General features: G+C 51.7%; 1 protein-coding gene across 1 annotated transcript in view; it reads left to right on the plus strand.

Moving 5' to 3' along the window:
- The window catches only part of ASTN2 (astrotactin 2), a gene marked incomplete at both ends in the record, with an annotated part of 359,009 nt that overhangs the window by 194,923 nt on the left and 148,424 nt on the right, over positions 1-15,662 (plus strand). Inside the window, 2 exons of the mRNA XM_082327894.1 lie at positions 11,478-11,644; positions 13,666-13,854. Of these exons, the coding sequence (XP_082184020.1) occupies positions 11,478-11,644; positions 13,666-13,854 (356 nt within the window). The remainder of the gene's footprint in view (positions 1-11,477; positions 11,645-13,665; positions 13,855-15,662) is intronic.

A 15,662-nucleotide genomic window follows, 5' to 3' on the forward strand; every position in this document is an offset into this window, starting at 1 on the left:
AAGTGTCTCTTTATTTATTGAAGATGTTTATACATGGCAGCCGGGAAAGGTCAGGCTGGAGCGGTACCGTCCCGGGGGTGGTGTTTTCATTATCCCCTTCTCCAATTGCTTGTTAGGGCCATTTAGCATGACAGTCTGATGTGTCACCAGCAGTGCCTGGTGCCATCTCCCCATTGCCACTCCTCTCCCTTTCCTGCTTTCTTCTCCCATTGTTGTTTTCTTTTGTTCCCTTTTCCAGGGAGCAGCTGCCTTTCTCATCTTTTGGGTTTTTTTTCCCCACTTTTTTGGGGTGTAATTTTGCTCTGAACACCAGCGTGACTCCCAGATGCTGTCAGAAGCAATCGGGGCTCTGATCACCGCATGCTGCTGGGAAGAGATGCCTCTTTTTAAAAGTCAGGATATATTAAGATAGAAATTGTCAATAAATTACAGGCCTAGCGCTCGCCACACTGGTGCACGGAGAGGCAGAAATTGAAAACTGTGTCACTTGGGGAAAATAACCCCCCTGCTTCTGTAATGCCTAAATGAGGCTTTATGTAAAGAGAATGAACAGCAGGCAGCAGGGGGAGAAAGGAGAAGCAGCGGGAGCTGTCCTCCTGGGGTGAATCCTCTCCCCGAGAGCCGTAGGCGAGAGGTGACACACAGGGACCACGGGACCCCCCTCATCCCCTGGCATCACGCCGGGCTCCCAGGGCCGTGCATCCCATGGTGACAGAAGATGGCCGCAGAGATGTCTGTCTCTTCTTCCTCTGCTCTTCACCCCTTTTTCTCCCCGCTGTAGGAGTGCAAGGCTGCTTTGCCCCTCTCCACAGCCCCCAGTTATGGAGTGAAGGCCCCCCAGCTCCCCAGTCCCAGCTGTAGCCTGAGGACAGCAGAACTGAGCTTCCCGGGGGAAGTTTGGAGACGGCTGCTGCATCTCGCCTCCAGTCCACATCTGTCCGTGCTTACCATCGGACTGACACCAAGGGCACAGTGGTCCATCCCTCCCGGCTCTCCCAACCCTGTGCAATGTTTTACACTCATCACCTGCTTGTAGGTCCCCAGCAATAGCAGCAGTGCAAGCAGAGGTCTGGGGGGCACTGCCCTATGTTTCTGACCATGATCTGTGGCTGTCGATCTGGGGAGAAGCTTAAGGGGTGGGCAGGCAGCGCTGCCCCCAGCCCCAGGTCATGCTTGTGGCACTGAGTGAGGTCGCAGGTGATGGGAGCTGAGTTTTGGAGCTCGCCACAGCCGCAGCATTGTGACCTTGCAGCACCTTCTGCACCAGCCCTTGCACTGGGCAATTCATCCCCTCCTCATCCTGCCTCTGCTGCTGGCGTCTGCCGGGTGTGAGCTGGGCTTCCAGTGCAAGCAGGGATGGGGTCATTTGCTGCAAATTTTCAGGGATGTCAGTTAGTTTTAAAGCTGAACTGCTGTGAACTCAATTTGCCAATTTGGTAAGTGCTATGGGCAATATAGGGATGTAATTTAATTAAGCTATCCCCTTTTTATAGAGTTCAGGGAGCATTCACGTACTAATTTTAGCACTAGGTTTGCTTCAGCTTTACTCTGGACGCTGTTTCGCAAATCATGACATGTTGTTAATCTTTACCAGTCAACAGTTTATTAATTTGCCAAGGACCACAGAAGTATATAATCAGTGGTTCATCAATCAAGGCTAAATCCAACAAATGTTCCAGGCAGGTACTGAGCATAAAATATACATGCAGCCTTGTAAGCAATTAATACGCAGCAGAGCCGGAGCCTAGCAGCGCAACCAGGGAACAGCACAAATCTCAAAGATTTCTTATTCCTTTTATATATAATCATCATCTGTTACCAGTTCCTTCATGCCCTTAATACAGCTTCCAGTAATTCTGCGAGGACTGGGGATGCATTTATCTTCGGGCTTTTCAGCGGCGTGGGCTCTGCCATTACCTAATTGTTTGGCCTTAAAAGGACTTGGTTGAAATGTCGAGGGCAGTTTCTTGCAGCTCATGGTGGAGTCTCTCTGACGGTGGTCTCCTTGGGCTTACGAAGGAGAAAAGAGTACATCCCTTTGCTTAGTTAAAATCCTGCGTGTGAGGTGTCACCTGGGAGACCCCAAAGGCTCTGCAGTGGGTCCCCACCGGAGGGGTGACAGCTCCTCAGCTTCCATCGCACACTCCCCATGGGGCCCTTTTTTCCCTTCTTTTCATGGCTTTTCTGTTATTTTTACCCGTACCCAGTAGATGGCATTAGTGCATAAAGGTTTTCTGCAGTTCTTTTCTTATCGGAGGCTTTTTTTGTTTGGGTAGTTTTAAGAACTATGAGCTGCAACCTTGCTAAGACCTTGGCATTGCTAACTGGAGCCTTGCCTTTGAGCCTTACCTTGCAGCATAACAAAACACTCCCCAAGCTCTAGAAAACCTGTTTCTGTGCTGCTTTTCCTTGATACACCCCAGAATTACTGTCAGGTCTGGGGAAGCCACGGGCATTTCCCATGATGACAAAATCTCAGTGAGCTTCTTTAAATCTGGTGGCTCTGTTCCACACGTTGAGTCCAGTGTGCATTTTGTACCATCTTGCAGGGATCACAGCAAACCAGGAGAAACTGTGCTGGAGGAATAAGTCAGATTACTGCCAATACAGGAATATATATCGCTGATCCCTTCTCCCAGCACTGTAGCTGCTCAGCCAGGAAGGCGGATGGTGAAGGAAGCAAAGGGCTTGACCCTTATGTGTTGGTGATTTATAATTTGAGATGAAAACCTGTGAATTGGCCCTGAGGGACTGAAGAAAACACCGGTAACCTGGCTTAAATTCAGGTTTCCCCACCTGTCTCTCAGCTTGGCTTTGCTCACTGATGCTAGTCCTCCCGTCTGCCCGGGAAGAAGGGGGGTCACTTGCATCTGATGCCCCATGGCCATGCCCGTTTGTGAGCCCCAGCAAGGCAGGACTGCAGCCCCAGGGGAATAAGAGGGGTGAGGTTTTTTTTTCCCAAGGAAAGTGAGCTTTGGTCCTGGCACATGAGCTGGGCAAGGAGGTGGACGGTGCCCCTCCGATGCACACGGGGCATCCTTGGCATCACTGTGGGAGGAGGCAGCGGCAGGTACAGGCATGCAGTGAAGGTGAGTGTCCGACCCCCATGTCTGAGCCTCTCAGGATGGGTCTCATCACCATGAGGACCTCCTAGAGAAGCAGGGGGGCATGAGCTGCCCAGCTGCTGGTGGGGAAGGCAGCTTGGGGTCCCACGCCAAGGTAGCAGCAGAATTAGGCCCCTTGTTTCCCTGCTGCATAAGCAGCTTCACTGCAGTGGCGTGGCAGCAGGTGGATGCAGGTGGTGTGGACTGATGGTTCCGCAGCATCTGTGATGCCTGCAGATGTTGGTGAGTTAGTCTTTTAAGTCAGAAGAGAGTGACTGGTGCACGGAGGCCAAAGATGTTGCGCAGGTGGATGTGGAAGGGCTGACAGCATGGCTGTGCTCCAGGATCCGTCCCACCTTGGGAGAGGTGTCGGCAAGAGGTCTGAGACCCCACCCAGCCCAGGCAGCGGGCGCTGCTGTTCCACGCAGACATGAATCCTGCTGATCACCACCATCTCCCTGCTTGCAGGCTGAGGTTCCTCTAGCACAGATTTATTTCTAATTGGAGTGAGAAAAAAGTATAGTTTGCCTACAAGGACGATATGAACTGTTCCTTTCTACAATCAGGGGGTCAGCCCATCAGGCAGGAGGGAGTTTGTCTGGCTCAGTAGTATGCAGAAGGGGGAGCATCTACCAGAAAGTCTCTTAATGAAGTTCTGGCGCATGGTGACACTGGTGCAGTGTTGGTCCCAGCCTTTTTAGACAGAGAAGGAAGAGAAATTTGGCATGGTCCACACAGGCGTATAAGCCTCAGTGCAGCCTGTCTGGAGCTAATCCTTCTCTTTTGCTCTCTTCCACATCAAAATGATGGGCTGTTCCTTAGCCGCTGCAAAGCAGGGCAGAGAAATGGCTTAATTTAAGAGTGTAACCATTTCAGGTAGAAATGAAGGAAGAGGGCAGTGGCTACCACTCCGGTCTCCTCCTTCCAGCACAAGTCACCCGGGGTGGCTTGGGGACCAAGGGGAGTGGGGAGCTACTTCATGAAGTGGATGGTGCTGAGAACTGATATTCTTGGGGGGAAATTGTGTGTTTGGGAGTTTAAGCCCAAACCAAAATGCTGTGCAGAAATCCCCCACATATGGTAAAATTCCAAAATATTTTGGTTTGAAACATCTCCTTTCTATGAAGGAGGGGGAAATGCTTAATTCCAACGTTGTCATCTGGAGGTTTTGGTATATATTGCGTTATCCCAGTGTATAGCCTGAAATAAAAACAAAATTAGGCAGTGGAAACCAAAACATTTCAACCCTGTCAAAATTAAATGCTCTCCTAATTTCCCAATGAATTTTGAGATGTAATTGATGGAATCCCACAAAGCACTTAAGCTTCATCAAATCTGCATTTTTCTGACAGACAATTGTTCATTGAAAAATAAAAACTCAGCCATCCCTGCCTTACGAGGCACCTAGCTAATTATGTTAGAGATGCACATGCAAGGGAGGGAGATGGGGAGGAAACTATTCTCTTCTAATCCCTTTAAAGTTTAGCTGGCTCCTTGAAGCAGAAGATGACTCCTTATGCACGTTATGATTGGAAGCAGAAGCCCCCTGAGCTCAACAGCAAGCCCCCCTCCCAAGGAGCCTGCGGTTTCGGATTTATCTCGTTAAGCCAGGTAACGACCTGTGATGAAAATGGGATTTGAGGAAGAGAGAGAAGCAAAGGATGACAACAGCCACTGGGGCTGGTAGCCGGCTGCGGCAGGTATCGGAGGGGCAGGTGGGGAGCCCACCACCTGCCTGCCTTTGCTTTCACTGCTGCAAAAGGGATTTGCACCACGTCGGCAAGCGGTGGCCAAATTTAAAAAGCAAGTGGAATAACTCAGGAAGCGCTGAGGTGATCTGGAGGTCTCTGCCTGCACTGGGAAGAGGTAGTTTGGGTGATAAAAGCCCCATTTTCTCTAGCGTTGGCTTTTTCAGTGGCATTCCTCAGAGGACTTGGCTGGCACCAGCCTTTGCCCCTCTGCTCCCCAGCAGACTGGGATGCTTCGTGTGTTGTGGTTGCAGCTGGGTTGGGTCTTTGGGTTTGGTTTGGGTCATAGGATTTGGCATGTAGCGTTGTGGCTGGGCTCTACCCTGGATGTCAGGTGGGGCAGGAGTTGAATTTCTGATCTCCCAAAGGTTTTTGGAGGTGCCAGCCTCTGCTGTGGCTAGGAAGGAAAATGCCCCAATGGGCAGGAGATGCCAGCGCACCCCAAAATGGGGTGTTGGTGACTCCTGGAAGGAAAGCAGCTGGAGGGTTTCCACTAGCTTGATTTCCTTGCTCCAGGAGCTCTGAGCACTTATGTCTATGTACATAGCATCCCACCAGCTGCTTGAAACACTTTGAATTGAGATGCAAAAAATACACATAGCGACTTTCCCGAGAGGGTCCATGCGAGAGCTCTGCGGTAGCCGCAGGTGAGGAGATGATGCCTCATTGCATGGAGCTTCAGTTCCTCCGTGGAGCCCCCAGCCCACTGTCACGGGGGGACTGAGCTGAGGGGTGTGAGCTATTATAGCGTGTGCTCGGGAGCCTGGAAGACAGATGGGTTTGATTTTCTGAGGCTAAAATAATGATTGATGATCTTGAAAGGGAAAAGGAAGCAGGGGGAAAGGAAGGAGGGGAAAAAGTGGGAAGATAATTACTGTTATTTCAGAAAACAGTTGTAATGTTTCCCTCTGGGAAGGATGCTCCCCCACAGCAGGGTGCCGGGGAGGACTCTGCCGAATCCAGGGTGGTGGTGGGGACATTGCTGCCCCGAGGGGGTGAGGGGTGGCCCTGGAGAGAGACTGCCTGGAGCTGATGGGCACTTTAGCGACCAGCTTTTTGGCCCATTTTACCAAAATATAAGGACAGGAGGGATAAATCTCAGCTGTAGAGACTGGACTATGTATAGCCAGACTCTGGTCCTGCTGCTGCTGAGGAGCGTTGCTCACCCAGGGCCTTCTGGGCCAAGAAAGAGAAGGCAGAATAAGCCAAAGTTGTCTGAATATATATGTATATGGACACAGAGGAGTTTACTGCATTTGTATCATTTCTGAGCTCCAACAAGCAAATAAAATACATGCCAGTGCATAGTTTGGAGTTCATTAACATGCTGGCACTTCCTTGTACCTCAGCAGATTAATGCTTTTGTCTCTCGCTGAAGAGGTTCCTCGGTGAGGAGTGAGAAGGCCTCTAAACGAAGGGGGGTTTATTAGGGCCTTTGGACGTTGCACTCAGTGCCTCTGCAGCACTGAGCCACCAGCACTTTTTGCAGCCTTGGGCCGGCGGTGCTGGGGATGCAGCTTGGAGGAGCTGCACTGGGCAGGATCACGGGGCTGGGGTCCTGGGTCTCGCCTCCAGACGCATCCGGACATGGGTGTGTGGTACCTGGAGCGGCACCAGGAGAAGGGATTTGGTGGCAGCTTCGCTGTGCGGTTTTAAAGATCCCAGGGAGGAGCCAGGCTCATCTGCACCCAGAGCATCACCTCTGACACCCTGGTATGGGAGAAGTCTGGGCTTTTATCTGACAAAAAGGCTGCTATTGTTGAGAAAACAGAGCGGAATAATAAAAAGGGCAGTTTACTCTCTACAGAAACACTTTATTAAATATCCTTTTTTTTAAAAACTTAATAATGGAAAAGAGGAGCTAAGCTGAGAAACCCTGTCAGGCAGCTCAGATGGAGAGCTGGTGTCCTCTCATCTGGGGGATCCATGTCAGTAATGAGACTCGGATTTTATTTCCAGTGACCCCCTCACCCGTGTTGCTGCTAATGAGCTTTGTAAACGAGAAAAGAAAAAAAAAGGCCCTTTGCTCACTAATGTGAACAGGGACTCGTCCAGATACCTTTTTTCCTAAGACACAATCTTGTACGGGTTTTGGCGGATGCTCGCTTTCTTTCCCTTGAAAACGATTCTCTTCCCATTGCGTTTGCTCTGGCTGTGCTGAGGATGGTGGCGGTGGGTGGAGGAGCTGTGCCAGGTCTGGTGGCAGGAGGCCATGCAGTGTCACACACTGTGCCGGGGTGATGGCAGTGCGCACGGGCATCCCGATTTGTTCCAAACCATGGCTCCGTGTGTCGGTGAGGCTGGCTATGGTGGCCTCCCGGGGGTGGCAGTGGGGTATGTGGCAGCAGGTCCTGCCAGCTCTGCCACTCTGTCACCTTGGAAATGTCATTTAAAAGCGAAAAAAAGCCCATTTCTCCAAAAACCAGATAAAAATAGCATATTCTTATTCAGCATATCCATTCCCCGTGCGTATTTGGAGCCTGTTTGCTGACTGCAATCACAAAAATAAAGACCTGGGTGCTCTGCTCGGTGTGGCTGGGAGGGGACGAGCTGATGTCCGGCTGTGCTATCAGCCAAACCCCACTGAGCTGCCGGTGGTTCCTCCTTTGCAAACCTATCGGCAGCAGCAGGGTCAGGGCGTTGTAGCTGTGGGTCATGTTTAACCTGCAGGATCTGTATTATCAGCACTAATGCAGAAGAAGATAAGAAAGTAAGTTTTCTTTTCCAATCTCAAGAGCAATTTTCAGGGCTGGCCATCATCACAGAGAAACCAATTCACTCCTGCATAGATGGAGCGGATTTGCAAGGCAGTGGAATTACATTTATATGGTAACGCCTTCTCTCTGGCTTTTCGGAGCAGACCATGAGCTGGAGTCTCCCCCTACTTCCCTTTTCCTCTCCTAAGTGCCAGCCCTCTTCCCAAGCTGTGAGATATTTTTGCGTATCAGATCCATGGATGAAAGATGGTCTAGGAGTTTGAAGCAAGTTCCCGAGCTGTGTGGGTCTAATGTAGCAAACCACAAACAGCTTTTTCTTTTGAATAGCTGACTAACAGTTTGTAGGATCTCTTTGCCTCCCTGGACAAATGGATCCAGCCCGTATCTGGACAAGGGTTGCACAGAGATGGTTGGCCAGGGGCTGCTGGGGCACCACGTCTCGCCAGCTTTCCTCTCATCAGGGAGGGACATGTCACCCATGATCGTCCAGTCAGAGTTATTGGCTGAGTTGCTTATTGATTTTCTAATCATTTTCCGACACAGCCCCCCATCCTGTGTCACTGCCAAGGCAGATCGCAAATTGAACTGCAGCTGAATTGATGGGGGATTGATTAAAACTCACTGTAATTATTGGTTCTCTGCTGCCCAAGCCAGACAAATCAATGTCAGCAATAACAGATCTGGTCCTTTATAAACGCCCAGAGAGAGCGCTGGTTTTGTGAGCCCACCTGGGAGCCCAGACCAACCCTTCAGCACAACCCAGGGAGTCAGGATTAGCATGAGCTGGCTTTTTCCTGCGTCATTTCTGACTGCTATGGGCAAGAACATAGTTGCTCCCAAATGGGCTTTAGTTTTCCCCCTGCTCTGGTCTATTGGTGGGACATCCCAATTGCAAGTCCTCTGCTCCAGGGGTAGGGAGATCTGTAGTAAAGTTTTATTGTGCCCAATAGTTGCTCCATCCACCTATTCATCCCTGCAAAACCCTCCGCGCGGGTGGCTGGTGATGCCTCTCCTGCCGTCTGCCTGTTTGTTTTGCTGGCTGGCACTAATTGCAGAGCTCGCCGGTTCCCCTGGCTCACTGTCCCTTGCATCTTCGTTCCCCCCAGCCCCACCAAACAGGGCCACCTCCTGTGTTTGTGCATTGGCTACCAAAGCTTTCTGTCCCCGGAGAGCTTCTTGCTGCAACAAAACAGCTTGCTGGAGAGCCAGCTCTGCGCCGAGCCAGGGATGGGTGCGGAGGGGAGGGGGTGCTTTCTTTTGCAAATTTTGTGCTGAGCTATTTGCCTGCCATAATTAATGCATATTAGGATGCGTAATTACAAACAGAAAGGAAACACGCTTCGTGGTGATTAAAAGCCAAACTGGAGGAATATCCCAAGGGTGGCCTTAAGCAGAGTGGGGCTAAGGGAGGGAGGGCTTCAGCGACCTGCTAACCCAGTCCCAGGGAAAGAGCCATCCTCTTCCTCTGTGGGCTGGGGCTCAGCACATGGATCAGTGCTAGGGCGAGAGTCCCAAGTGACAGCTCAGAAAAGCCATGACTGATCCCCTGACTGTGATCCTGTAGCTTCTGCTGACTTAAGGTCCCATCCAGTTGCTTTCAGCACCCGGAAGGGTCCCGTGGGAGCTCCAGAGGGGACCTGGGCAGAGTCCCAGACCTCCCCATCCCTGTCGGCATGGGGAGAGCAGCAGAGATGCGGATGCGGTGCTGTGAAATGGAAGATGCTGTTTGCAGTCAGCCCTCCGTGTCCTCCAGGGAGATGCGTTTCTGCCAATTTGCACAGCTCTTATTCTTACAGTGGGGCCGGCAGATGCAGAGGAGACTGCAGGAGATAAGTGTTGTATCGGCAGATTCACAAACACACTTATCCTCATCCTGTTTCCCAGGCAGCTCAGCGGTGAAAAGCACAGATTGTTCTAAGTGTCCTCTCCTCCTTCATACTTATTCTGCGTATGCATCTAGAAGGCTTCCTGCTCCCATGTCTTCTGCTGTTCTGTGCCTAGGCAGGGCTACTGTTTCCCAGGCTATCTCTGCAGGGCCCTGCCTGTGCCCTGCCTGCTCTGCAGAGATGGGCAGCGTCCTATTCCAGAGCGTTTCCTGCCAACATAGAAACATAGAATGGTTTGGGTTGGAAGGGACCTTTAAAGGCCATCTAGTCCAACCCCCCCGGCAGTGACCAGGGACATCTTCAACCAGATCAGGTTGCTCAGAGCCCCGTCCAGTCTGACCATGAATGTTTCCAGCAATGGGGCATCTACCACCTCTCTGAGCAATCTGTTCTTGTGTTTCACCACCCTCATCATAAACAATTTCTTCCTTATATCTAGTCTGAATCTACCCTCTTTTAGTTTAAAACCATTACCCCTTGTCCTAACATCCTTTGGCTAGAAAAGCCATGTGCCTCTCAACCTTCCCTTGCCTCCCCTTCCCACCTTACCTGGCGCTTGCAAGGAAGGTGCTGAGGTTTGCAAGGTCCACCCAAGCTTCAGAGCTGAGGGCATGGGAGCCAGCGAAGTGTCTGAGGGACGTCAGGCACGGGGATGCCTGAGATATCGAGGTTGCTGCAGGCGGGGCTTTGATGCTGCTGCCGTAGGGAAAAGGCACAGGTTTTCTAGGGAGTGGAGACAAACTTCTCATTGCTTGGATGAGGTGGGCCAGGACTCCCTAAAGCATCTTTCTGATGTCCCCTGCAGGCAGTTTACTTCTTGAGTAGCCAAGAGTGAGCAAGGCTTGGCAGCCCATCTACCATCGGGACCCTGCCTGTGACAGCGAGTGCAGGGTCCAGGGTCTCGTGAACTTTTATTAATATGTACAGCATTTTGCTCACATGGAAAATTGATTTTCTTTTTTAAGCACGAAGTATAACGGTTTTATAACCTTTCTTCTGCTTGACAGAGGCCATTTATAACCTGCCTTCATCACTACCTGTACACGCTCCAGTCTAACTCATCTTCAAGAAATTCCATAATGCATTTTTAATTGTGAGCTGCTCCTAGGCAAGATTTATTTATTTTTTCAAGGACTGGCCTTTTTGTTGTTGTTTGTGTGTGTGCGTGTTTGGTGAAAAGGGATAAATAATGCAAGTGGAATAGAGGAGTGCTTTAATCTGGGTGGCAGTTTATTGATGACATTTGCCGCCTGCTGGCTTTTATCTTTTGGGACAAGGAAAGCCAGCTGGGGAACTGAAATTAAAACCCAGAGCCAGATCCCCAGCTTGTGTGAATCAGCATGGTTCCCTCTGCTGCGGAAAACTGTTCTGATGAGCCTGGGCTGCGATCCTGCCTCCACCACAGGCTGGTCCTGCCTGCAGCTGCCTCCTCCCGTGGGAGGCAGCGAGACGCTTTTGGAGATGATGCTAAGGCCACGTTCACTGGCCTGCCTGGCATGGGGTGAGATGGTTTTCTGGGTCACTCTCAAGCACCAAGATGGTTTTCTGGGTTGGTCCCAGGTGCTGAGATGGTTTTTCTGGGTCACACTGGACTTCTCTGTGTCTCAGAGGAACAGGTAACAAATGCAGAGGGTTTCTGCAGCACGTTACAGAGCAGGTTATCACGCTTTGCCCACACTGGCTTGAGGCTTCATCGCTGTGTAATTTTGCTGCCTCAGGGATTTCACCCTCCTCTGGAGGGAGGATGGGGAGCGTGACTTTTGCAGCTGACCAGGTCCTTGCCCTGTGGTCCTTGCCCCTTCGCCAAAGGCTGTGCGAGGTGGTGCAGGGCCCTTGGGGCTGCCCCGACCATCACTCGGGATGAACTCATCTGCTTTAGATGTAGACGGAGTTGAGCAGCACGACACACAAATCCCTCTGGCTCATGGGTGGGCTATGCCCTGGGAGGGCATCCCCGGGCTGTGGCGCCAGGGTGGGTGAGGACCCACTGGTAACCTTACCATGTTCCCTCTTTCTCTGCAGTGCCCCGAGGACCTCCGACCCATGAAGGATGGCACTGGTTGCTACGACTACTCCAAAGGGATCGACTGCTCGGATGGCTTCAATGGTGGCTGTGAGCAGCTCTGTCTCCAGCAGACCCTCCCTCTGCCCCACGACCCCTCGTCCAGCACCATCTTCATGTTCTGCGGGTGAGTCCCCTCCAACGCTCCTGCATCTCCTACTAGCAGCTAAATAACCTTTTCCATCCCTACCAACTCTCCTGTGCCACCCATCCCCAAACCAGCATGCCCAGCGAGGGAGCTGGGCACCTGATAAAAAGGCTGTTTGTGGAGCCGACTTCCAACAGGGAGTAGAGGCACCTGGTTTGCCTGCGGGCAAAAGCATATGCGAGCGCGAGGAGCAGTGTGAGCAGATGCACCTTCCTCCTCTCCCCCACTTTGTGACGGTACGGTTTGATCTGTGACTCACTGTGAAGGAACCTAAAAGTCGTACATTGCGTGTTGGAGGGGGAAGGTGGAGGATTTGTTTAAAAAATACTACTTTTTTTTTTTTTCTCTCGCCTGTGCTTCTCTTAAAATAGAGTTTCATCCCTGATTTTGGCCGGGATCCTATAATCCTACACAATTTAGCATTTTCTCTCAGGAAAATCTCCCTGGCTGCAGTATGTTCTAAAAGGAGCTCAGTGATTATCTGGCTTTATGCTGCACAGCTGCAGCCAGCCAGCCATCACTCACCCCATCCTGCGCCCGGCCCCGGCACCAGGGCTTGGCAGATTGCATCCCTCGGCTAGTTCATGCTCTCGGGCATATGAGGAGCCTACTTCACATCCCTGTGGGAAGGATTAGGGTGAAGGAGGGGAAAAGGAGCCCTTTTGGAAAGAAAATACCCACAAAATCCTAACAGTAACTCTGAGGAGCATCTTTCGAGTCCTGATGCTGCAGGTGCAGTAGAGACCTCATGCAGCTCCAGCTGCTGGCTGCTCCCCTGGGAAGAACAGCCCAGGGAGCTCTGTCCATTTCAGCTTCTCTCTTTTTTTTATCTCTTTTTGCTGGTTTGTTGGTTTCTGCCCCCCTCCACCTTCTTTTTTATTACTGTTTAGCAGCACAGAGCAGTTGAGTCACTAAGAGAGAGCACGTTGTCTGCGTCGTGCCTGCAAAAGGGGCTGGAAATCCATATAGGCACCAGCAGCCTTCGTGGGGAGGGTCTAGAAAATCTTGGGACATTACGTGGTCTCCATCTGCACGCACGCAGGGGATCTGCATTTCAATTTTCCATCCCCAAGGACAGAGACTGTTTCCCTTTTTATTTTTTTTTTTATTATAATCCGTTTTCAAGGCAGAGCTGCACTTTGGGAACAGGCAAGGAAAAGTGCGACAGACGGGTGGGAGTTTTGCTTGCAGCGGTAAAATGCAGCAGAGGAATGGGAGAGAGGAGCAAGCCTGGTTAGAAGTGGCATTGATGTTAGCAGAGTACTGTGGCTATTGGGAGGAAGGGGAAGGCAGGGAATGCAGGTTTGCTTGTCAGCTGGGAGCCTTAACACTGGGGAAAAGGTTGGAGGACAGAGAAGAGAAGGAGGGGAGGCAGGATGAACACATGCAAAAGATGCCACTGATGTCTCCAGTGTCTGTAGTTAAATCGCATCCCTGCTGCCTGCCTCAGTTTCCCGTGCTGCCTGCTGCAGAAGAGCATGTGCATCTTACCCACAATGTGCTTGGAAGTGGGACCAAAGAGCAAAGGAGCAGCAAGCTGGAGCTGCTTCTTTGCAGGAGGGCGCTGCAGGGTAGAAAAAAGGGCAGGAGCTTGATTTTGCTTTGCTCTTGCCTGGGGAATGTTTGTACCTGCACCGGAGCGGCATCAGAGGGCACCGGGCGGGCAGGGGCTGTTTGTGATGGTTGAGCAGCAGATGTGCAGTGGGCTCAGCTCTGCTCTCCAGCGTGGGGACAGCTCTCAGGTAGGAGAGCATGGCTGCAGGCAGACAGGGTCATGCTGCTGCAGGAAGGATGGGTGTTGGGAGCCAAGCCCTCGTTTGCTGGTCACCCAACTGAGCCGCAGCAGAGGACGTGGGCTCTGCTACCTCTGTGCCTTCCTGGGCAGCTGCTGCAGGTGTTGGCGATGCTCGGCTGGGTTTGGCAGAGACTCGTCCCGTGGCAGGGCTTGTGGGATCGCATGCTCTGCGCCTGGCCCAACTGATGTAGCTGTGGTTCCACAGGTGCGTGGAGGAGTACAAGCTGGCCCCGGATGGGAAGTCATGTCTGATGCTGTCTGACATCTGCGAGGGCCCCAAGTGCCTGAAGTCGGATGCCAAGTTCAACGACACCCTCTTTGGGGAGATGCTTCATGGCTATAACAACAGGAGCCAACATGTCAACCAAGGGCAGGTGTTCCAGATGACTTTCAGGTATGGCCTGGTTCTGCTCCTACTTTTGGGAACATCGGGATGGTGAGATGGGACCAAAGTCTGTTGGTGCAGAGCCAGCATCTCTGACACCTTCACTAAGGGAAGAGAGCAAGAGAACAACAAGCATCCGTGGTTTTCCTACTTGCTCATCCTTCCTGCAGACAGCAACCTAGGCCCCCCCCGTGCCAGCGCGTGTCTCATCAGATGAGTGTTTAATTGCCTTCGATGGGCTTTTCTCAGTAATGTTGCCTCATCTCTTTCTGAACACTGATGTCTTTCATCTCCGCGATATCCTGCGACAATGAGTTCCCCCGTTTAATTGCATGTGGTATGAAAGAGCATTTCCTTTGGCATGGTTTCAGCCTACGTGAGCTGGTTTTATTCAGCGCCCCCAGTTGCAGTACTGGGAGGAGCCGTGGATATAGCATGATAAGAAATAACATAAATAAGCTGAAGGTAAATACCCCACCAGAGTGCAAGTAGCAGATAGCAGGGGGTGTTTGCAAGCTGCATCCCGGGTGTATCGAGAGTGCTGAGGGTCAGATGCAGTTGGGGAGAGCGGGGTTTGAACAGCCCAGGTCTTTGCCTTTCAGTGCTCACAGAGGAGAGCTTGCTGATAGTTGCTGAATTCAGGGCTGGAAAATGAGCTGATTTATTTATTTTTCTTTAGTTCTCCTGAATGCGGCCACATTTTGATCGCGTGTAAACTAAGGTGGGCCTATGAGTTTCAAAGCAGCAGCACTGATCACGGTCAGGAGAGGATCAAGCCCACATCCCAAACATGACTATTCCTTGCCCAGCATCTGCCAGTGCACTGAGGGTTTCTTTCCTGTTAAGGCACCAAGACCTCATTGCTGCCTCCGATTTTAGCTGGAGTTGTGGGTGCTCATCACTGCTGGCCGCGGTGTTTTTCTGTGCGCTTTTCCCCCAGCTGAGTGCAAATCCTTCCTAGCTATGAATTCATGCTGAACTCTGGCCTTTTGCTTTCTTGATGGCAGATGAGTTACGAGTTCCACCAGCACAAAGGCGCTCAGAACACCGCAGCCAGCGGAGTGCATGGAGGCAGCAGAGTCACAGCCTTTGCTGGAAGTGAGAATTGACAGTACATGAAGGCAATTTTCCCAGTGGCCTCCTCTTTGCTTTCTCTCCCTCCCACGTTACAAGTGTCAGTGGGTCCGCCAGAGCAGAGCCAGGGCTGCAGAGCTGAAATTTTTCGTGAGCTGCCGGGTCGAGCAGATCTGGGGACTTCAAAAATTCCCCAAGCCCATTGCTTGGAAATGCCAGACCCGGACGAGCTCCCCCTAAATGAGGTCCAGCCCCAGCTTGTGCTGTCAGTCTCTATGCACCAAACCTCCTTTTGCAGAGGCTTTAATTTCCTCTCCAGCTTGTCTGTAGCCTGCCCTTTGTTTGTACTGCAAAGCAGGAGGGTTGGAAAGCCATCCTCCCCCTGCCTCAGCCAGGGCTGGGGTCTAAGGGCTGCTTTGTCGCCACTGGGAAGCAAACGCATCCCCCATCCTCAGGGCTAAATTCCAGCTGGAAAGCATACAAGGTTGTCTGTGGGTCTGGTTTGTCCTGGGAGAGGTGGCTTCTCCAAGTCGTGCCACCTGAGGGCATCCTGGGGATGGTGGGTTTGGGCAGTCCCAGGCTGGACCAGGAGCGGTTCCTGCCGGGGCTGCCTGCGGCCTCTTTGCTCTCGGGATAAAACACCTGTGGTGTTGGGATTGCGTATTCCAGGGGTCAGAGCCCAAAGCACTCCTTGGGGCTCTGGCTGACAGGTTTTCAGGTTGGAAAAAAAAGGGCTGTTAGGG

The sequence above is a fragment of the Platalea leucorodia genome (genome assembly GCF_965183815.1).
Source record: "Platalea leucorodia genome assembly, chromosome: 15".
NCBI lineage: Eukaryota > Metazoa > Chordata > Aves > Pelecaniformes > Threskiornithidae > Platalea > Platalea leucorodia.